The following is a 23,913-nucleotide window of genomic DNA, read 5'->3' as shown; positions in this document are numbered from 1 at the left end:
GCAATACTATTGGTGACAAATTAATTTCGTGTCTAATTATCAAATATTAATTTTTAATTTTGAGAATGGTTGACAAACAAATTTTTTTTTTTCAATATATAGTATATATGAAAATTAATTTTAAATTAATAATTATAATTATCAACACTTTACCACAACAAGTAATAGGTAAGTAAATAAGTAGCAAAAATATATGTTAACATGCTTATCAACTAGTACTTTACAAAAGATAGTAACTTGAAAAATTTAAATATCAAGTGCTGGATGCATTTGAAATTTGAAGGCATCATTTTTACATCCAAATTGTATCCTTCCAAAAGCTAATAAGGACATCTAAGACCCAAAAACCTGTCAAAGCCCTAAACTAAGGGATATCTATGCATGTGGAAATATCATGGCTTCATTTGTACACATCTAAAATATAACTTGCAAAAAACTAATGAGGATATCAACACCTAAAGCACATCCATATCCTCATTCTCATCCTCCTCACCCTCCTCACCACCCTCTTCATCCACATCATGTGTAGGAGGTTGAGGTTGTTTCTCACCCTCAAGAGAAGTAAGTCGTTCTTCCAATAGAATAATGTACCTCATAAATTGAGCATTTGTTGGGTTAGATGTGGATGCAGGGATTGAAGAACAAAATCTGTCCTTTTTAAGACCATAGCCCACACCTCGAATGGTCTTACCCTTCATAGTTCCAAGCTCCTTAGCCAAGATATCTAATTGCATAGGGATAGGCACTACAACATCTTCAAATGGGGTATCCTCAGACTCAGCCAACTGTTGCTTGGTTTTAATCAACTCTTCAATCAGATTTTTCTACACATAATGAAACATATGTTATACATTTAATCTATGATGTCAGTTTTGCTTCAATATACTAAAATTATAACATATAATCCTTACCCCTGTCCTCTCCGCTTCTTCATTGATCCAAACACCACCATTGCTGCCTCGATGTTGATGCATGAGACCCCAATTCTCAACAGGTCACATTTTTACCTTTCTACATTTGGCAATAACAAAAGCAATTCAAAGCCCAAATAATGGTATATGAGAAAAGTATAGTATGTAAATACTCTATAAGAAGTGCACAAAAATAGTTTGTCATTTGTACTCAAGCTCCTCATCCTATTTCTATATTGTTTTTATATGTCAGCAAGACTGAACAAATTATGGGATAAGTTTTCAAAGAAAATGAAACAAATCAATTAGACAAGTATATTTGATAATAGAGTTTAGCAACTAAATTTAAACAATAACAAACATTTACCTGTTCTTCAGCTTCCATGTGTTTCGTGAAAGGACGTGAACCACCACAATGATTATATTTTTTCTTGTTCCTATTTCTGAAATGGACGTGTTCAAGTAAGGAATAACCTATATGTAACTTAGGAACCAAAAAAAATAAAGAAGTCTGATCCATTTTTACATGCCTAATTACTCCGATTCCTAAGATTCAAAATGGGTGGAAACAAACAATGTACTATTTCACAATACAACAAGTAGGCATATCGCAGAACAATCTCGAATATAACTTACTAATAAAATATGAAACAGCAATAAAATGGTAAAAACATGTAACATACCTTGGGATTATGACCAAGTCCTTCCAAATTTTATAATTGGTAACTTCCTCTTCTAGCTAATGGAAAGCCAAATCGAGTGAACTGCAGTGAAATTGGGAGAAATATATTTACTACACATTGTTGATAGATAGCGCATTCAATAAAAACTAACACATTATTGATAGATAACGCATTCACAATTAGTCCCTCCATTAGTTTCTCATACTGATAAGCTTCAGCCATTTGAAAAGCCACTATTAACACCCAGATTAAATATCTAAAAACACCCCAGAAGCCTTCAACACTTTCAAAAGGAAACAAACAACAATTGAATAACCCAACAAATTCTAAATACTAATTTACTTAAAAACAAGGGTTCAGACTTAACACAAAGGAAAAATACAAAGTTACCAAAATCTTGTTATTTGACAAAATAAAGAAATCCAACTTAACTATAAAGGCATTTTATGATATCAAACAAAAGCCACTCACCTCGTATCTTAAACAGAAGCAAAAGCCATAGAGTTCACCGAAATAAAGCTCAACCTCTGCTAAAAATCTCAGCCTCTTTAAATACCCCCAGCTCCGGAAATCTCAAAGGTGAAACCCAAAACCATGAAATCATGCTCACACCTTCAAACTTACAGTAATCAAAACTCTAGGCTTGGATTTCTTAAACACTCACAAAAAAGTCTGCAAGACTAAAACCCTGATTCTTTCTCTCTCAAATGTCAAAAACTCTCTTCCCCTTACACGTACATCTACTTTTATCTTCGACTCCGTTTTCTTTCTTCCTTCTCTATTTTTTTCCGTGGTCTCTTTCTTTCTCCTCCTCCCCCTCTTCTTTTTCTTTCCCTCCCCTCTCTGTTCCCTTTCTTTCTTTCCATCCCTCTCTCTGTTCCTTTTCTTTCTTTCTCCTCCCTCCTCTAACAGACCGTCAGCCACCTATCCTTATCCCTTGGAAACAAAACCAAATGATTAAAAAAATAATAATAATAATAAAACTAGTAAAACCAAATACAAAATAACTAACAACCTAAAACAAAAATAACCGCCTTAGTAGATAAAAAAAAAATGTTAAATCGGAACCAGGATACCACAACTCTACTTTTTTTTTTTTTTTGGATATTACCACAACTCTACTTACATGCATAATATAAGCTGCATATATTATGAACTACCTAGAACTTCAGAAGGAAAATCAACTCAGACCTATAAAGTTCTATATATATGTTCAAAGCTAATATCTAACTCAATTCCAACACTCCAACCAAAGAATACACTCAAAGGAAAAATGAATCAAAAGAGCGAGGTCTTACCTGATAAGGAAGAAGAGCTAAAAGAGTAGTCAAGATGAAATCTCCTTAAGGAAGATCCAAGTGAGGTAAAATCTCTTCAAAACAGATCCAAGTGAGGTTAAATTCCCTCAAGACGGACCTTAGTGAGTGAAATTAATCTCCTCAAGACGGATCCAAGTGAGGTGAAATTCCCACAAGGCGTATTAATTATAGTGAGGTGAAATCTCCTCAAAGCAGATCTAAATGAGGTAAAATCCCTCAACACAGATCAAAGTGAGGAGAAATGACTGAAATCTCAAAGCGGACCAAATGAAGGGAAATCTCCCCAAGGGGATTTAGTCCCCTAGAAAACAATCATGTGTGGTAGCAAAGCTATGCATATATAGTTAAGCTCAAAAAGGTATCAGACCAAAAAAGAGAAACAAAAGAACCATGTTACTAACAGCAGAAATAGCAAAGACAAAACACAATTGACACTTAAAGTAATGAAACTTGGAGGATTTGGAAAAACAAATATATAGAGCCCGACACTCAGTTTCTCCTTGCACCTCCAGAACAGCAAGTCATTTGCAACTTGGCCATGGTAATCAAAGCTGAATCTAACTCTGGCTATTCTCTTACGGTCCCCTCCTAACACTTAACATTTTACCTTTCCCATCATAATCAAACCTCATTCCCCTAACAAAATAGCAATTATCAACCATAACCAATCAACAAAGAGTAACCCAACATTTCCAGTTGATGGAGAAAATAACAACAAGAAGCTTAATCAACTCTAAACATAGACTAGCAAGCATATTGTTGGTGCCAATTTCGGCATCAATGAGTCAACGGAAGTTCCGTTGAAATCCAAGTGTAAAGTGGTGGGGTTATTTTCTTCAAGTGGGCCTATCTTTCCCTTCGATTAGTTTGACTACGTGAGTAGCCCTGGTTGTCCACTTGTGACTGAAGGTATGGCCTTGGGCTTCCTTCACCTGATGTTGGGTCTCCAAGCTACCTTGTTTGGTGGAACTGGTAGTCTCGTCTTGGACTTCCTCCACCTGATGCTAGGCCTCCAAGCTCCTTGTTGGGTGAAACTGATAATCTCGCCTCGGACTTCCTTCACCTGATGTTGGGCTTCCAAGCTCTTTTCTTGGGTGGAATTGATGGCCTCACATCGGGCTTCCTCCGCCTGATGTTGGGCTTCCAAGCTCCTTGTTGGGTGAAACTGATAGTCTCGCCTCAGACTTCCTTCACCTGATGCTGGACTTCCAAGCTCCTTTCTTGGGTGGAACTGATGGCCTCACATCGGGCTTCCTCCACCTAATGTTGGGCTTCCAAGCTCTTTTCTTGTGTGGAACTGATGGCCTCACGTCGGGTTTCCTCCACCTGATGTTGGGCTTCCACCACCTCGAGTTGGCGGAGCTCTATGGAAAGGATTATGCATTTTGGCATAGCTTTCGGAGAGAAGAGAGAGTTGAAGTCCCTTTTGCTTGTGAAAGAGCAGTATTTATAGGAGAGGGATGGCTGAGATGGTGAAGGAAGGCATGGGTTCTTCCCGAAAATCAGGGTGTCAGCCCCATGATTTTTGCTTCCTGACACTCCATCTGACAGAGTTGGTGACAGATGTCACAACTATGTGGTCTCTTCCTCTCACGTCACTTTTGGACCATGCCCTCCGACCATACCTATCATCAGAGCGCGACACCTGGCCTAATAGGCAAGAGTTGGCCCTTGATTTCCGCTAACCATGTCTCATTTGCAACTACTTTGTCTAAGAGTGATCCTGGTAGTCGAGGCCTTAGCCTTGGAGGTCGTGGCTTCTAAGCTTGGGGGTCGAACTCTTGGTCTTGGGGGTTGAGGCTCTTGATTCCTTTGGATTATGCCTCTCTGGTAGTGAGGTCATGATATGTTTTTGCCTTGCCATCCAAGATGGTGAGTCAATTACATGGTGACCGTCCAAGACTTAAGAGATGGAGATCCAAGGTTGAAGACTTGGAGTACCAAAGTGAGGCATCTCACTAGTCATGATTATTTCCATCTTAGAGTTATCTTTTCTTTCTCGATGAAAGGTTTAAGTGCATTGACAGGTCAGAGTCCTACGTTGACTCTTTGACATTTCAACGCATACCACGTGGAATGGGTTGAAAAGTCAAAAGTATTTGTCGAACCAAATTACGACATCAACACATATATACAGCGACAACCTTATAACTACCAGTAGTTACCTCACAAAAATAACAACAACCAAATCTGTGAATAGATCAATTTCAGAAACAAGAGAACAAAATTGAAATAACTTTCTGAAGATCGACTAGCTTACCTTATCCATGAGAAGGAGGTAGCAAGCAAGAGAGAACAAGATTGATTTCTCAATTACCTTGAAATTTGCCGACAATAGTACCCTTGATTCCTTAATATCCTTGCTAGCTTTTGCCGTTAATAGTACCCTTGAAATTAAAGAAAATTGAATACCCATTAACACATACAAAGAAAATTTTGAATATAGCTCAAGGAAATTCTGGAAAAAGAAAAAGATACTACTACTACAAGTAGTGCAAGAGAGACATTGAAATTGAGAATAAGAGTTTATGGGTTTTGATTATGAAGTTACTAACCTGGAATTTGAGATTGTGAGTTGAAAGTAATGGAGATGGATAGTAAAGGCGTAGGGATTGTTCAGAGACAAAGGTTCATGAGTCTGGGTTCAGCTACACTCAATGTTTATGAGTCTGGGTTCAGAGACGAAGGTCTTTTTTTTTCCTTAGGCTTTTATATGCGAGCAAATGCGGACAATATTATTTACTGTTTTGGCTGGCCGAATGGCGGTAAAGTTCCCTCCAGGTCCTAAAATTTTTATTTGATCTTTTTATTGGCGGTATATCTCCCGCGTTTTGTTGATTAGGCTTAGATAGGTCTCTAAACAAAAGGCAAAAACTTTGCCAAAAAAAAAAAACAGATTAGTGTCAAAAAAAATTTGACACTAACTACATGCCCTCCGTCACAATGAATGGAGAACAGTGTTGGTCCAAATGACAAAAGTATTGGTGACAAAATTAGAAATTTTGTGACCCATTCCCACAATAGGTCACAATTTTAAGGTTTGTCACCTATAATTTTGTGACTAAAAGGGTAAATTCTAGTAGTGAATCTAATCATCCATTTATGTCGGTGCAAGTGCACGTCAGTGTCTGCTTGATTTATTAGTGATCCTAATATTTATATACATGAAGAGAATATTTTTTTTTTTTTTTTGAGAATGACATAAAGAGAATATTTGAATTTGTTAAAATTTCAAAACCATATGCATGGAAGACCAACCTGGGGACTTTAGCCACATGTTTATACTTTATAGCTAGCTATATAAAGAAATGTCTTAGCTGGTAATCATGCTGCTTCCAAATTGAAGCTGAAAGATCGCGAGAACAAACAGGCTGCAAAGCTGTGTACGTACCAAGGTGTTGGAGCTTGAGGGTAAGAATGTAAAGGTCCTGTACAGAAGCGCTCAGGCATATATCCAGCTGGCAGATTTGGATTTGGCTGAGCTTGACATCAAGAAAGATCATGAAATAGAGTAATAGACCCTAACAACATAAATATGCAGCTGGAGTACAAAACTTTGAAGGAGAAGATGAAAGGATTCAATACAAACTTACAAAGGAGGCAAAGTTTTATGGCAACATGTTTGCTAAACTGAACAAGGGTTCCAATAAGGATGCTGAACCGATGAGCATAGACAGCAAGGCATATGCGGAGGGGAGGGAGTGCAAAATCGCATTACCTGCTACTTCCAGTTAGTTGTAGGACTACAACGTGGTCAGACACTACGAAGTTGTTATGGGTTCTATTCTTTTTGTTCACCTGAAAGAATTTTCCATTCAATTTACTCTTCTATCTTGCATTCTTTTAGGGCTCCCATTCCGGTACGTTATGGGACTTGCCCCCTCCATTAAGTTTCTGTAAAGATTCTACTAGATGACAAAGTACGGATAGCAAAAATATTACGAATGAAATACTTCTATTACTAATGAAATACTTTCTTCAATCATCACTGCATGCATTCTTTTTATCTTTTATATATGAAGACAACTGTTGACCAAGCTCCATTAGTGAGTCTTGCTTCAATTCGCTTCTAATATGAAGTCACTAGCTAGCTATAATATAGGAAGGGACTCGTTGTTAGATTCTAGGTGCCAGACTCGATCGTCTTCTTTCTTTCGGTTTTTTATTAGTTGAGGATATATCGTCGATATCGATAGGATCTTCTGGGGCTGTTTAGCTAGGGCTTTCGAATAAAAGCTTGGGCATATATCTAGCTGCTACAAGACAGGCAGGCTTGGTGTTGCAGCTGTTGCTTATGCTGATTCTGGACCTAAGGGCAGTACTATTATTGTGTCGACCCTCTAGCTGTGTTCTGTTTTGATATCCACTTTATCTACTTTGATTACTAAATCAAGGCATGCTGAGATAGAAGAAGTTCCTGATTTCCAACTCGACGAAAAGACGAAGCGACTCAGGCATGCTCGCTATAATGAAGGCCAATAGCTCCTGGAGATCAAAGACCACGCGTCTACTCGATTTTAGTATCACTAAATGAAATAAGATACAAGTCGAAATTATATGTAGATAGTTAGCGTTCATAGAGTTCAATGCCAATCCATCACGTTGAAGATAGATAAATTTTCTTTCCATAAGGTGTGTCATTTCCACATAATAACTAGCTTTAATTGAACAGTAACAAACCTAATAAACCAAGAGATTTACCTTCCAAACATTTGCAGGGTAATGTTAGTACTTTGTCCGCCACCAGAGACAATGAACACCAAAGTTAGGTCACTCTCATGAGTCTCATCGAATGTGGGGATTCAATGTCGTTTGTACATTTTTAACGTGTTATGTTCGCATTAGCTAACTTCCAAATAAAGTACGTTGATTATTTAGCTATGACCTAATTTAATGTGAGTCATAATGATTGAGGATGGAGGATTCAGAGCACCAACTTGCACTTACACCAACTTTACAATAAAACTTTTTGGACCACATTAGAGCTTGTATGTCTATATTAGTTTAATTTTTTGAATTCATGACCTCTCATGATGTTAGTTAGATCACGAGTCTTCCTTAGCTGGTTTTAAAGTGAATATTATTTGATTTTCTTTTTATTTTTAGTTTCCAAGTAAATAATTTGCAGATTGGGAATTCCAATTTGTCATCAAATCTACTATATGAATTCTAATTAGTTGAGGATTAATAGGATCTTCTGGGGCTGTTTAGCTAGGGCTTTTGAATAAAAGCTTGGGCATATATCTAGCTGCTACGAGACAGAGAGGCTTGGTGTTGCAGCTATTGCTTATGTTGATTCTGGACCTAAGGGCAATACATGTTATTGTGTCGATCCTCATGCTCTGTTCTGTTTTGATATCCATGCCACATATCTACTTTGATCAATAAATCAAGGCATGCTGAGGTAGAAGAAGTTCCTGAATTCCAACTCAACGAAAAGACGAAGCGACGCAGGCATGCTCGCTATAATGAAGGCCAATAGCTCCTGGAGATCAAAGACCACGTCTACGTAATCATTTAGTGATACTAAATGAAATAAGATGCAAGTTGAAATTATATGTAAATAGTTAGCGTTCATAGAGTTCAATGCCAATCCATCATGTTTTTTTGTTTAGTTTCCAAGTTAATTATTTGCAGATTGGGAATTCCAATTTGTCATCAAATCTACCTTATGAATTTCATGTCCTGTTGAATGGTTATGAGTACAGCAACTGAGCTACTTAAAAAAATTATTTACCTAGCCAATCAAATCCTCTCAAGGTTAGAAGTCTCCAGACACTTGTTTCAATTAGGATGGTGATGGAACATGTGGGATCACATTTCCACCATTTCACTAACATGTAAAAGTAAACAAGAAATGTGATTGGCCAATGCGTACACAATGAATGCTACCTATACCCCATGCGATAAACCTATCTCCCACGTCTCACTCACACGTGTCGTGTATTAATTTGAAAGGGGACGTTCATTTTGAAAATGTTAAAAGGAGTGGCTGGTATTCTCAAGTGGAGCCTTACCCTATTTATAACAGCATGGCCAAGTCTAAGAATCAAACTTGTACCATCAGATCATCTAGTACTTTGGGTTCGAACAAATTATACTATGTACTACATGTTGAAGCATATGGCCAAGTTATGTGTATCTTTCCCTCGTCGGCTAGAGTCACCGACTTATTTGTTTGGAAGTGAAAAAGAATGGTGAATATGAGAGAGTTATTTTGAAAATTTGATCGAGTACTAATTTATCGAAGGGATGAGGAGATTCTAAGAAACAAAAGAATACAAACGAAGTTTTTTTCAAAAAAAAGAAAAAAAAAAAGGAATACAAACGAAGATAATCCAGCATCAAGAGAACGAGTGAACCTCTTTAACTAGATAATTTTCCCATCACTATCCCATGTTATCTTCCAATTGTTTCGACAACGACCATAAGAAGATTAGAAGCAATAAGGATGTGATACCCCCGGAAGATAACCCAATAATATCTGAAAATTCCTCCATAACCACATCCCCGTTAGAGACATTTTTTAAAATTAATTGACAGGTATAATAAATTCAATTTAAAAGAACAAAGATAGTTGATGTAAGTAGCACTAGCACCCAAAATATAGAGCATCAGATATATTGGTGTTTAAGTAATTTCATTTGCACAACCCTTTCCTTCCAAAATCCAATTATGCTCGTGATATGTTCATATTCATCCTCATTCATCTTAATTTTTCCAATTTCAGAATTAGCAAGGTATAATACCAAACATTTTGGTACTACCCTAATAATTAATAAAAAAACAAAGTGTTACTATGACTCATACTTCGGTGCCAAACTTATTGAATATCTACTCAGAGTCTGAATGTTGCATTTAAAAAGGATTAATTACTTTTGGAGAAAATCTATTGATCATTACCCAATGGTTAGAAATTGCAATAATTTTTCACTAACAATATCTCTAGTTCAAGTCCAAAATAACATATTATCTCAAAAAAAAAAAAAAGTCCAAAATAACACAACTGTGTTAAAGAAGCATTCAAGATGAGATTAGAAACGCTGTACAATCATGCATTTCACTTTTTTTTTTTAATCGAACGTACTAGAAAAATTACAAATGTATTCATTTTGAGAATGGGAGGAGATGAGAATTGGTTTTAGTTTTCAGATCAAAATGCAAACTGCAAAGTCAACTCATTACATATTGTATTATATTAACCTCAATAGGCAAATCAATGAACCAAATGTCAATATATATTACCTAATCAAACGGGAAGGTTCTATCTAACAATTAAGAGAACAATATATACTAGTAAAAATAAAGTCAAATGTCAAAGAGAAACATCACAATTTCTAGCATGGCTCCTATCTAGATGAGAAGATGCACATTTCTTTGAAAAATGAACATATAATAGAGTAGATGACAATTTGGAGAAATATCAACATCAACATCAGATGTTGATACACAAGTATTCCCACTAATCTCAAATGAAACTTCAAGATTGTCTCTTTCTCTCATTTTTTTATTAATGAATAGCAATCCAAAAAAAAAAAAAAAAGATTACGAACTGAAAATAATAGAAAAAGACTGACCTAACTTTTTATTAAAAAAAAAAGGCAAAAAACAATAGGCAATAAACACGAGGCAGAAAAATAAGAAGAAAAGCCAAGCCAACCCTTCAAGCCGAGGCGAGGCGGAGCCAATTCATTCTCAACCAAGAACGTTAAAGTCGCTGATGCTACTATCAAAAAGTCCAATATGTGCTCTCCACGTGGTGCTCTCCCATTGGCCACTTCGCTTTCCCTTTTGAAAATTGAAAATAAAAATAAAAATTCGCACTCTCTGACTTTAATACAACCCTCGTCGTCGGAACATGTACTCGGAATATCTATCATCATCGGAAGCGCGGGGCCTCTGTTTTCTCTGGAGTGGGTAGAGAGAGAAAAAGGTGCGAGAGATTTCTAGAGAGAGAAACTCTGAGACTCAAGAAAAGACTCTTACTGCTTTCTAGGGTTAGGCTTCCTTCCAGCAGTTAAAAAGGAAGCAAAAGAAGGACGGGAGGGAGCTTGATGGGAAGCTAGAGATTGCGGGATTCTTTAGCTTTTAATTCTTTTTTGGGTCAATTTTTCTTCTCCGGTAAATGTCGCGTCGATTGTAAGGTTGTCTGTTTTCCTTTTAGGCCTTTTGTGGGTTTGTGTTTATCTCTTTGCCTTTTTGTTTTGTGTGTATGAAGTGCACGGAAGCCGAGGCTTCTTCAACCTCAAGCAAAGTGTGTGGTGGTTTAATAGAGTTTTATTTGAGCTAGTTTAGCGGTGAGAAAGCTGTGTTCTTTTGTGCTGGTTTTTTTTTTTTTTTTTAGTAATAGTGGAGTTTGCTCTGAATGTTTAGTGTGGAAAAGAGAGTTTTGATTTTTACAAGAGTTGGGTTTTGGTCTTATGGTGGATTGAGGATGATATGGAAGTTGAGCCAAATGTTTACTGAAACTGGATAGGTAGCGTGTGTTTAATAATGCCAATTATTGTGGAGGATCATATTGAGATGAGGAATTCAGGGGTAATTTGAGGGTGGCAATATGAGTCGTAGTGTGAACAGTGGAGGAAGACAGCAGAGGAATTCGGCGGCTTCGGTCTCACAGAACGGTTCAGTTACGGCGCAGCAGCTGGCAATCGACGAGAGCCTGCTGGTTGATCCCAAGTTGTTGTTTATTGGGGCGAAAATTGGTGAGGGAGCTCATGGGAAAGTTTACGAAGGAAGGTAATGCTCAGTTGTTTGTGTTACTTCTTGCTTGGTGTGATGAAATCAAAGTGTTCACTGATTCGAGTTTAATTTGTTGCTTTGTTTGTTGATATATGTTGAGGATGTGCTTTTGGCAATGTGGGGCGTTGGATATGTGATATAACATTCTTTTGAGTTGTGAGTTTATATTGGTACATTTTTCAGGGGGAATCTATTTGACACTGTACTTGTGTGAATTCAAGTCTTCATTATTAGATTACAAGTTGTTTTTGTTTGTCAACTAGTGGAAGTTATTCAACTAGTTCTGATGTCATCAGAACTGTTTTGCTTTGCACAGAGTGTTCATGAGCAGTTTGTTGTCTAATTATTTTCCAGGTACGGTAGTCGAATTGTGGCTATCAAAGTTCTCAATCGTGGGAGCACTTCTGAAGAAAGAGCTCAACTTGAGAATCGATTTGCCCGTGAAGTTAATATGATGACTCGAGTGAAGCATGAAAATCTTGTGAAGGTCAGTGGATGCTTAAGCATGTCCTTACACATGTTCATTTTGTATCAAAAATTTAAGCTGCAAGTTTAATATATATGTATTCCTGCCTGCCTCAACTGTTGAAAACCTTTTGTCTTTTATGTTAGTTTCACTGGATGTAATACCTCTTTTTTTGATCTCTTCAGTTTATTGGAGCTTGTAAGGATCCTCTAATGGTGATAGTTACTGAGCTATTACCTGGAATGTCACTCCGGAAGTACCTGATTAGTATTCGTCCCAATCCATTAGAACTTCATGTGGCCATTAAATATGCTCTTGACATCGCTCATGCAATGGAATGTTTACATGCCAATGGCATTATACATAGAGATCTAAAACCTGGTACCATATGGCTAGTTTGAGTTGTACTTCGCTACTGTATTTTCTATTCTGGGTTATGTACTGTAACAAATTGTTTGTTAACACTTATTGAATTTATTGACATAGTTTATTTTGAATGACATCCAATACTTCTAACGTTAACTTTCTGCTCTAGTTCTGATTCTCTGTTCATGAAGTTAGTAGAAATTGCAGCACTGCTTTAGCCATAAGTTTCCATAGCTTAATGTTATTTGTATCTCTTATTTTCTTTCTTGGTTATGCTTATCCGGTAGGCTGCAGATGGTTCTTAATTCTCCCTTGTCAAATTATTGATTCTGTTGGATTCTTCTCTTAATTCAGAAAATTTTACTTGCATGATCACTTCATGTTATCTTAGGATTAACATTGTAGATATAAATATTGGTAACAAGACCGTACACTCAGTCTTAGATGCTTGCCTTTTACGTATTAGCTGGGGCCTTTGATGTGGTTAACTTTAATATTATGTTTGCTGCTGCTGATTAGTAGGTTTCATTTTATAGAGCATTTTTTTGTATGGCTCAATGAGTATGATTCATTTCTTTCTAGTTTAACGATACATATGAACTGTCTGATTGCAGACAATCTGTTGCTTACGGCAAATCAGAAATCTGTAAAGCTTGCAGATTTTGGTCTTGCAAGAGAAGAAACTGTGACTGAGATGATGACTGCAGAAACTGGGACTTACCGTTGGATGGCTCCTGAGGTTTGTAAATATGTTTACCTTGATCTTTTTGCACGACTTTTTTATGTCTTAATCAAGATCTTTCATTTAGTTCAACAAACTAGTGTGGGTGAATGCAAATGCTTCTCCAATCTTCTCTAGCACGGACTTTTAATTTGTGAAGCCTTTCAGGTCTATTGGGTATCTCTGAGGTTCTTGAAAGTGGACTTAATTTTTATTTTTTAAATTTTTTCTCTTTTGGAAAAGCTGCATGTGTATTTGATTGAGTACAGAATGACAAAGTTATTACTCTCTTTTTGGCTTTTGAATGTTTTTATAGTGTGCACTTAAATCTTTCATCTATAATAGGTCAGGGATAATGATATTTTTTTCATTCTGCACATGAATGTGTGCACATGGATATCTCTTTTGATTCATTTTTCCTCACTACATTTCACTTGGTGGTGCCTGCATTCTGAAACCTCGACTGCTCTTGGGGTGAAGAGTGCTCTGGCCTTCCTGGTAATATATAACTAGTATATGGATCCAAATTTTTGCAGTGAGCAGTTTCTTTCTTTTCTAGGGCTTGAAGTGGAGTGAGTTAGAGATGAAGGCTAGGTTGAACTGGTTACTGACAATAATGATATCATTTAGCACAAAGTTAAAACACAAATTGGGTGTCAATCTTACAGCCCCTATTCACTGATGTGATAAAGTCATTAAAGTGTTAGTTCCCATTGGGTTAACTTGCGGTTTTGTTACTGAATGTGTATGTTATATATCGTGATTGCTAATATGTTCCTAGTTTCCTACTATGTTTGCACAATTGGTAGTTCCCTTTGACCAACTATTAGCATTTACAGCTATATAGCACTGTCACATTACGGCAAGGAGAGAAGAAGCATTACAATAACAAAGTTGATGTGTATAGCTTTGGGATCGTCTTATGGGAATTGTTGACCAACCGCATGCCCTTTGAAGGCATGTCTAATTTGCAGGCTGCCTATGCTGCTGCTTTCAAGGTGAGACTGATTATGTTATTTCTGTTATTCCGGATGTCAATATTAGTGTGTTATGTGCAGTCTGCCGCTATGCTTTAGAGCATAATCTTTCTTTCATCTGTAAAGAATAGAAGACTGCTATCCTTGTTTGTTGCTTACTCTTGTATTGTTTCCATCTGAGAATGCAGCAAGAGAGGCCTCGACTTCCAGAGGATGTCTCCCCTGATCTTGCCTTCATCATCCAGTCATGTTGGGTTGAGGACCCCAATCTAAGGCCTACGTTCAGCCAGATCATCCGCATGCTCAACTCTTTCCTCTTCAAACTCTCACCCCCACCCCTACCGGACAATGACAGCAACGAAGCAGAAGCAAGTAACGGTACCATGAGTGAACTATCTGTCCGGGCAAGAGGCAAGTTTTCTTTCATTAGGCAACTCTTCAATGCTAAGAAGAACAAGAACACACAATCAAGCTGACCAAAATTTTGGAAACCATCCCGTTGTTTCAACTGAAGGAACACCTCGAGATCGATGGTAGAAACAATGTTTAGTAACTTTATGATTTTAACTACCCAAACAACGATGAAATTCAAATGATGAGAAAACACTGAAAGTGAAAAGGATGGATTCAGCACGGTTCACGTTGTGTACGTGACTTGATTGTAAAGAAAACCACATGGTTTTGGAAATTTCTCTTCATATCAATGGAACCTCCCTTTCAATAAGCATTGTGCATTTTCGCAAATTCATTTATTCTAGGGTCATGAAATAGTTTAATAAACACCTAGGCCCCCGTTTGGTTGGTAGGAATGTCGAAATAGGAAAAAAAATTATTATCTTTTCCAGACCGATATGGAATGGAATAGGTTTTGCTATTTCCATATGGGTGTTTTGGAACATTGCTGAAAATTAAATTTAGAAATTAATTTTCCATTCCTATTGTAGTGTTTTTTTTTTTTTTTTGGAATGATACCTATTGTAGTGTTTGATAAGTCATAAGAACGAAATATAAAATTATAATTTTCAATAACACCATTTTATTAATTAATTTTTTAGATGGAACTAGGTAATTCTATTCCACTAAGATCTCATTTTTTTATTTCATTTCCAATCTCTAATTACAACCAAACAACACCTCTAAATGGAAAATGAAATTAATTCCTATTCCATAACATGATTTGCTGCTCTAGTCTAATCCTAATCAAGCGTCGTCACTTGATGACAAAGCTTGCCACTTTCCATGTGACGTCGTTTTGGTGGGAATTCCAATTTAAATAGAGCCACGCTACCTGAAGCTTGCCATAACCAAAAGCTTTCTTTTAGGAAATGGAAGTTGGTGAGTATGAAGCGCACCATTCCTCCTCACATACTTTCAGACCTTCGTCGTCATCTTCAACCTCTCTCCTCCATCAAACAAGTCGAAACAGCCCAAGCTTTCCTCACCAAAACAGGCCTCTTCTTCACCCAGACACCTCTCCTCGCAAAGCTCATAGCTTTCGCATCTCTTTCACCACTGGGCTGCCTCTCCCACGCTCAATCGCTGTTCCAAGAAACCGCCATGGACGACCCTTTCACCTGTAGCACCATGATCAGAGCTTACACCAACAGCGATTTCCCCATCAAAGGGATTCATATCTATAATCACATGATCGTGACCCAAGTTGGGTGTGATCATTTCACTTACAATTTCGCACTCAAGGCCTGTGCGAGAGTCATGAAAGGTATGAAGAAAGATGATGCGAAGGGTTTTGGCTTGGGGATTGATTTGAAGGGAGGTGAGATTCATGGCCGGGTTTTGAAGCTGGGGTTTGATTCCGATTTGTATGTACAGAATTCGTTGCTGTTTGTATATGCTCAAGCTGGGTCTGTGGGACTTGCGCGCCAGGTGTTCGATGAAATGTCTGAGAGAAGCGTTTCGTCGTGGAACATCATGATATCTGCATATGATCAGATAACGGATTTCGAATCGGCGGACTGGCTGTTCCGGTTGATGCCTCAGAAGAATGTGGTGTCTTGGAATACGTTATTAGGGCGGCATGTTAGATTGGGCAACGTTGAGGCTGCGAAGAAGGTGTTTGAAGAGATGGTGGAGAGGGATGCGGTTTCGTGGAATTCGATGATTGCTGGTTATGTTCAGGTTAGAGATTATGGTGGAGCATTGGAGCTGTTCCGGGAAATGCAAGTTGCTGAAGTGGAAGCAACGGAAGTGACGCTTATATCGGTTTTGGGTGCTTGTGCTGAAACCGGGGAGTTGGAGATTGGAAGCAAGATTCATGAGTCGTTGAAAGGAAAGCAGCATAAGATTGAAGGGTACTTGGGGACTGCCCTTGTGGATATGTATTCTAAATGTGGCAAGTTGAGTTCAGCTTCGGAGGTGTTTAGTGGGATGAAAATGAGACCGGTTGGTTGCTGGAATGCAATGATTATGGGTTTCGCTGTCCATGGTCACTGCGAGGAAGCTTTGGAGTTGTTTGCAGATATGGAAATGCAGGTTGGTGAAGTGAAGCCGAATCGGATCACCTTTGTTGGGGTGCTCATTGCTTGTAGTCACAAGGGTTTGGTGGAAGAAGGACGCCGGTATTTCAGTTACATGATTCAAAAGTACAAAATCGTGCCTGATACTAAGCATTATGGTTGCATGGTTGATCTTCTTAGCAGGTGGGGATTGTTAGATGAAGCCTACCAGATGATCAGAGCTGTGCCTTCCCTATCAAGCTCTTTGTTGTGGAGAACCTTGTTGGGTGCTTGTAAGGTACATGGAAACGTTGAATTGGCTGAGCAATGCTTTGAGCAGCTAGCCAAATTGGAACCTCTTAAGGATGCAGATTATGTTTTGTTGTCAAACATCTACGCCGAAGCCGAGAAATGGCACGATGTCGAGCGGTTGAGGAATGAGATGGTTTGTAAGGGTGTTCCCAAAAGCCTCGGCTTCAGCCATGTAGAGATGAAATAAAGATGGGCGGTGCAAGGTCATGTGCCTTATACTACTCTCGCGCAAGCAAGCTAAACTTTAATTTATAAGCTTAATTTGGTTTGCAAGTTTCAGACGGTTGATTGTACGTTCGTCAGCAAAACAGAAGAAAACTGTCATTACTAGATGTTGTAGCTTGTAACTTACATTTATAGAATGTCATTATTGGAAGGCAATAATAGTCAATTATTGATGCGTGCATATCGGGGTCGGAACTTTAGTTTACTTTGAGAATTTGACTGACAGCCTAGAAATTCAGTTCAGTAATGAACTTCTGCACACAACTTTTTACTCTGTGGTAAATGGTGGTCCAAAAAGGACCATAATTTCTCAAAGTTGGACATTTTATAATACCCTGTGCTCTCAGAGGTGTCACTATCCTAATAGTTTGGCCATATCCAAAGATTCCCTTGGTTTAAGACTTCAAGGGTAATATATCCACGACATTTTCAGCTTGGCCAAACTCATATAGGGACAGTTCACAGTGCACGTACATGATTCTTTTGTAGTTTTCTGGGTAAGAATTTAATACAGGAGTCATCTCAATCATGTTCCTCTAAATTTGTACATACATGAGTTGAGGGTTAAAAGGGTGTATGAATTCTAGCACAACTGGCTATCCGATAAATGAAGCTCTAAGACTTTCAACTTTATAAGCAAGCTAGGAATGCAGACATATTCAAGGGTCCAAAGCCCTTTTTCTAACTGTACTCATTTCTAAATCCCAAAAAAGCATCCTTCTATCTTATTTTCATCATGGATTCATGGGAAAACTAAAATTCTAGTCGGTCAGTCCAAGATTCTGATCGATCAAAATCGACATTTTTGGAGCATTGAACAGAATTTTCGTGAGGAGGACGTCGACTACAAAAGAAAAGAAAAAAACCCAAAGCTGGCATGTAGCTTCAATCCGCTATAAGACCTGGTCAAAGTCTAATCACAGACCTAATTAAAACAGAGAACACGTGTCAAGATCATGATGGCCAAGTATACGTTAAAGTAAACACACTTGAAGTCTATGCACTTGTACATGGTACAGGGAAAGTTTTTTACAGAGGAAAATTGTGGAGAGGAGAAGCTGCAGAGAGAGAGAGAGAGATTAGATAATCTTTTTCATGGATTTGAGATCAAGAGGAGTAAAAGATACAGATTGAGTGGTTCATGTATCAAAGTTCGAATCTTTTTTGAAGATTTCTCTCTTGGTCAACTTACCAAGGAGGATTTAGTCACAGAGAGAGAGAGAGAGAGAGAGAGAGAGGAGACTGGTCAAGAACCAAGCTTTGAGCTTAGAAAATGGTTGAAAAGAGGAGTCTTCAAAAACCCAATACTGGAAACGTTATGATTGTTCAGTTTCTTGTTGGTTTCCGGGAAAGTTTCCAATTGGGTTCTGGTAATTGAGCTCTATAAGGAGAACAGGGAACTGGGTTTTGGATTTGGTTGAGATTACCAAACTGGGTCTGGTTCCGGGCAGAGAAGGAGTTAGGGGTTTGAAGGTACTGTGATGAGAAATGGGGGAAAATGTAGCAGCTTTGCACACTGCTGTTAACTCTGTACAGGCACTGGGAAGAGGGTTTGACGTGAACTTTGATACGAGGCTGCTTTATTGTAAGGGTGTGGCAGGGTCTAGGGTACTAGAGGTTGATGAGGAGCACACCAGGGACCTCTGCCTTTATGATGATGTAGTTGTGCCCAATGTTTCCAGGGATATTAAGCACTCTCAGGGGTCCAGTGAGCGCCGGAGTTCTGGAGTCTGCAGCTTCAATGAGGTAATGCTTGTAACTTTGCTTCTCTTTCTCTTTTTATGCTTGTGTAATTTTATGCCTCAGTTATTGTATTTGTTTTGAGGTGGTGGATGTCTGCATGTTGTAGATACATTAGGTTTCTGTATGTTGCTATGGACTAAGGTAATTGATGTTCAGATAGAAAGTATGTCATGAAATGGAACAATTAGCAATGAGGAGCTAGCCCAAATTGATTGGAACTTCCTACATATATTTATTGGAGTAGTTAAAGGCATGCAATTCTGCTCCAAGTGGCTCAATTATCCAAAAAAAATGTATTACCACATTGGTGCCCAATAGGTAGAATGAATCTTGAGGAAGGAGTAGAAAACTGACAAGCCAGTCATCAGTTTTAAGCTCAGCTAGTTAGGCACTTGTTTGAGCTGGTTTCCAACTCAAACTCAAGTTTCGAGTTACAATGAAAATATAGCTGGAGTAAGTGCAGTGGTTAAGACCTCAAGATACGTGTTTGAACCAAGGAAATTGATATTTAGATGGAAATATACATCTTGAAATGGAATAAATTAGCAGTTTGGAGCTGCGCTGAATTATTGGAACTTCTGAGGTACGTTTGTAGTTAAGATTATTGGTCTGGTTTAAAGGCATGGAATTCTGCTCCCAAGTGGCTCCATCTTTTTCCGTCTGTGTTGGTTCATATCTGAAAAGAATATCTTACAACATTGATCCCCTAATAGCCAATAGGTAAAATAAATCTTATAATTCCATTATTGAACCCATTTTTAATGGAGTAGAAATAGACAAGCTATTCATCAACTTTCAAGTTCCGCTTGTTATGCACTTGTCTGAGCTAGTTTACCAGCCAAACTCAAGGATCAGTATTTAAGTTTTAATGAAAAGTTATAGCTTGAGCAAGAGTTAAAAAGTGAAAGGATCAGCAGAAGCTTTAGTATTTGAATGGTACTCAGGCATCACTCATGATGATGAAGAACATTTGTAAGAACATTGGTGTGCACTGGTTTTTGAGGAGCTGAGGCTACCTTTAACTGTTTGTGTTAAAGTGAGAGACAGGGAGGGACTGTTAGAACTTGATTGAGAATTTACAAATTTTGACTTTGAAGTACATTAATATGTTTTTCTCAAAGTGCTTTTTGTCCCCACTTTTGATGAGTTTAGTAACAGGTCTATGACAAATCACTTCCGGCATACAACAAAGAATAGATTTTAAGTTTAGCAAAAACTGACATGTCTGTGACTTTCTGAGAAGAATCCAAAGAAAGAATCTGGTTTCTGTTGATTGTTGTAAGTTCCATGCTGTGGGCTGCTCATATAGAGATTAATGGGTGCCAATGCTCCCATTTGATATTGGAGAAATGGCACAGAGTTGTCTGTGACCAATGCTTGCTTCTGTTGGAAAACATGCAAGTCCAATATTCATTGCGTATGTTAATATGCTTCAAAAGTATCCAACTGTTGAAAGGCTGCAACTTCATTACTGATCCTTTACATACCACTCTGAACTTGTCAATACATATCATCTATCCTGATACGTGTGTGTGTGTGTGTGTGTTTGTGTAATTTATCAATATATCAGTATAATTTTAAACATATATTTGAAATCTTTAACAATCTTCCAATTTTAGATGTATGTATTGGAATTATTCTCCAAATTATTACAATCTTCAACAGAGAACACCTTAACAAATTCTCATAGCATCCAGAATGATGTGTGCATCAACCGCATAAATACTATCAATATTTTGAAATTATTTTACATAATTCTCATGGTGAATGACTGCAGATGGTTGAGTATTTTAATCAAAAGTCTAATATATCTGGAGGCTATCCTGTGGGGAGTTTCAATTTTGCATTTAGCTTCAGCGGTTCAAAGCATGTTGATATGGCAGGAACAAAGACACTTTCTATGGATGGCCTCTATGTTCCACTTGCTAAGATCCATCTTTTGAAATCCCCTCTAATGTTACAAGAAAATGTGAAACAGGCTATCCCAACTTGTTGGGATCCCAAATCCTTGGCAAGGTATGAATATTTGGAACTTTTGTAGGAAATTAATGATGAAAGAGTTTCAAATCCTAACTATTGGTTACTCTTACTTCCCAGCTTTATTGAAAATTTTGGTACTCATGTCATAACATCTGTAACTATTGGTGGCAAAGATGTCATTTACGTTAAACAACACCAGTCTTCTCCTTTGTCAACCATGGAGATCAAGAACTACATCCAAGACATTGGAAATCAGAGGTTCTCAGACACAGAAAGCAATACAAGTTCAGTTAAAATGAATTTCAAGGATAAGGCTAGTTCCACTTTGTTACATTCCCTTTTTGTTTTGTGTTTTGGCTTGTTTGATTCTTTCTTTCTTTCTTCATATTTTTTTTTTTTGAAACTTAAATTCTGATTATATGATTATGCTTTTCAAAATTTCAGGGGTCTGATTCCGGTTTATTCAACAGTCAGGGGATATACCCTCAACCCACCACTGCACCACATCTTGCTGGGAAAGAAGTATGTAACAACTACTGAGCATATATATGTATTATCTTTATTGCACTTGATCAATTATGCTATGTACATTTATTTTATTTTTGATCCTGAGTTGCTTTACTTCTGTATGTGACTGTTACTTTGCCGGAATGACTATAACACCTTAAACTCAGAATTAGTTTACCTTGATTATTAATTTATTATTGATGCAGGATGTGACTGTCATTTTCCGAAGAAGGGGAGGAGATGATCTGGAACAAAACCACACCCGGTGGGCAAGAACTGTCCGGTCCTCTCCAGATGTTATCGAGATGACATTTTTTCCAATAACAGCTCTCCTTGAAGGGGTAATTGGAAGGGAGCACCTTACTCGAGCTATTGGCCTTTACCTTGAATGTAAGATAACCAAAGTTAAATCATAGATGGCTTAAACTATGTGCTCTATCATTAGTAACAAAGTAGTTGTGCTAACTGCATTGAAATGCTTCTTTCAGATAAACCTCCAATAGAAGAACTGAGATACTTCTTAGAGTTTCAAATTTCTCGAATATGGGCTCCTGTATATGACAGAAATCTTACCCACCAAAGAAAGGAACCTGTTTGCCCATCTTTGCAATTCAGCATAATGGGGCAAAAACTCTATGTCAGCCAAGAGCAGGTAAGACCCTTTTTTGTGGCAATGACTACTTTGTTTACAGAGCTCTTCCAACTTTTTGGAGGGTTCATACCCGTAAAAGATGGATTTATATCATGTATGGACGGAATGAGACGTACATATATGTAATGCACAAATGCTAATCTTTAACTGCTTAAGACATACATGTCCTTGAGATGCCTAAATGACTCTTCAGCACCAAATGAGTAATACCTCAGAAGATGAGCTATGCATTTCATAATTTCTCATTGTGTGTTTAATACATCATTCAATGGCATGAACAGTAGGCGTAAAGATTACTTGTTATTCAAGTTTATTTCATGTATTCGTTTTCAGCAAATTTTTTTGCATGCAGATAACAGTTGGACGGAAGCCAGTGACAGGCTTGCGGTTATGTCTTGAAGGAAGCAAGCAGAATCGTCTTTGTATCCATCTTCAACACTTGGCATCTCTTCCAAAGATCCTTCTACCATATTGGGATTCCCATGTAGCAATTGGTGCTCCAAAGTGGCAAGGACCTGAGGAGCAGGATAGCCGATGGTTCGAGCCAGTGAAGTGGAAAAACTTCTCTCATGTGAGCACAACACCTATTGAGAACCCTGAAACCTTTATAGGCGATCTCTCTGGTGTCTACATCGTCACAGGAGCTCAGCTTGGAGTGTGGGATTTCGGATCAAAAAATGTTTTGTACATGAAGCTATTATATTCCAGGCTGCCTGGCTGCACTATACGAAGATCCTTGTGGGACCATTCCCCAAATGAAAAGTCAAAGAAAGGGACGTCTACTAGTTTAAATGGCAATGCCAGTGACTCAAGTTCCGGTTCACATGTTGCGGGTAACAAGTTGATGAAATTTTTGGATATGTCCGAGATGAGCAAGGGGCCACAAGATCATCCAGGTCATTGGTTGGTTACTGGTGGAAAGCTTGGTGTGGAAAAAGGAAAAATTGTCTTAAGAGTGAAATATTCGCTGCTAAACTATTGAGTGTATACATTTGCATGATGATGTGCAGTTGCGGCTTTTTGTTTGGTAAAGAGGCAGCGTCTTTTCAGGTTCATCTAGCATACTTTGTCTGTGTAGTAGACTTGAGAAGAGGATGTATTTGGCTATGGTATTGGACATATCAGGGCTTTTGCTATCTTGATGGCAAAGTTGGTCGAGTTTCTTAGTCCAAGAAAACTACCAAGTTCTCTATTAGAGTGAGTAGATGCTGCCTCTTGTAATGTGTCTGTAAGTAATTTCTAGTAATTTTGTGTAATTTGATGAAACAACACTGTAGATCATAATTAAGTGAATTATATATATATGCTTCTGTTGCCTCCCATTTTCTGTTTTTTGGGAGAATAGTTTAGCATATTCTTTGTTAACGACATCTAGTAAAGACTAAAGAGGAACAATGACGGGTGTATCGGCTCGCCGTTATCTCTCGAACTGGAAACAGGTTGAAGATCATTGTAATAAATACTAATAATGCTGAAATAACTGATATAGAAAGCGATGAAATTACCTGTGATTCCAACTCCTTAGATCAAGGTTTGGGATGCGACTAGTAACAGTAACAGTCCTCCCGAGTGAACACTAACCAAACACAATGGTTCAGAGATGTAGTCAAATTCGCAATGCCAATCTATTCCTTGTGAAAGTGGACTTCTAGATGTTGAAGTAACTGCGGAGCTAGCCTGTGTTGCTTCTCAGGAAATCGTGTGGAGAGAGCTTTGGATGAGCCAACACGAGCTCTGAAGAGGAACTCTGGAGATACTGACGAATGTGATAGTGAAGTAAGTTGAAAAGTTGGTGTTGAATGTTCCTTGAAATTCCGTTACTGTCTCCATTCCCTCCATTACCATATACCAAGAAA

General features: G+C 37.9%; 3 protein-coding genes and 1 long non-coding RNA gene across 7 annotated transcripts; 3 read left to right on the top strand and 1 right to left on the bottom strand.

The window, feature by feature from the left end:
- Positions 1-354: 354 nt before the first annotated feature.
- On the bottom strand, positions 355-5,588 carry LOC133722362 (uncharacterized). Of its 4 annotated transcripts, none has more exons than XR_009852647.1 (7): positions 5,469-5,588; positions 5,174-5,300; positions 2,066-2,530; positions 1,595-1,675; positions 1,279-1,354; positions 912-1,011; positions 355-824 (listed from the first exon to the last, which is right to left on the bottom strand). It is a non-coding gene; the product is annotated as an uncharacterized LOC133722362 (long non-coding RNA). The 4 variants fall into 4 exon arrangements; XR_009852646.1 differs by having other exon boundaries at positions 356-824; positions 5,231-5,300; XR_009852645.1 differs by lacking the exons at positions 5,174-5,300; positions 5,469-5,588 and adding an exon at positions 2,893-3,663 and having other exon boundaries at positions 357-824.
- Positions 5,589-10,756: 5,168 nt separating this feature from the next.
- Positions 10,757-14,909, top strand: LOC133720277 (serine/threonine-protein kinase STY13). Its single transcript, XM_062146506.1, has 7 exons — positions 10,757-11,210; positions 11,390-11,652; positions 12,010-12,142; positions 12,307-12,502; positions 13,102-13,226; positions 14,048-14,206; positions 14,374-14,909. Exons 2-7 carry the CDS (start codon positions 11,471-11,473, stop codon positions 14,659-14,661), a joined length of 1,083 nt encoding a protein of 360 aa, XP_062002490.1. The 5' UTR covers positions 10,757-11,210; positions 11,390-11,470; the 3' UTR covers positions 14,662-14,909.
- A 149-nt stretch (positions 14,910-15,058) lies between these two features.
- LOC133720276 (pentatricopeptide repeat-containing protein At4g18840-like) lies at positions 15,059-17,356 on the top strand. Its single transcript, XM_062146505.1, has one exon. The coding sequence runs from the start codon at positions 15,527-15,529 to the stop codon at positions 17,135-17,137; it is 1,611 nt and encodes a 536-aa protein (XP_062002489.1). The 5' UTR covers positions 15,059-15,526; the 3' UTR covers positions 17,138-17,356.
- An 823-nt stretch (positions 17,357-18,179) lies between these two features.
- LOC133721089 (MACPF domain-containing protein CAD1-like) lies at positions 18,180-23,377 on the top strand. The gene is made up of 7 exons (XM_062147612.1): positions 18,180-18,921; positions 20,696-20,934; positions 21,016-21,211; positions 21,343-21,420; positions 21,612-21,795; positions 21,894-22,057; positions 22,410-23,377. The coding sequence occupies exons 1-7, from the start codon at positions 18,664-18,666 to the stop codon at positions 23,037-23,039; spliced, it is 1,749 nt and encodes a 582-aa protein (XP_062003596.1). The 5' UTR covers positions 18,180-18,663; the 3' UTR covers positions 23,040-23,377.
- Positions 23,378-23,913: the final 536 nt, after the last annotated feature.

This window comes from Rosa rugosa, chromosome 7, assembly GCF_958449725.1.
Source record: "Rosa rugosa chromosome 7, drRosRugo1.1, whole genome shotgun sequence".
In the NCBI taxonomy this organism is placed as follows: Eukaryota; Viridiplantae; Streptophyta; class Magnoliopsida; order Rosales; family Rosaceae; genus Rosa; species Rosa rugosa.
Note: the sequence above shows the minus strand (reverse complement) of the source record. Positions and strands in the feature narration are given on the sequence as shown.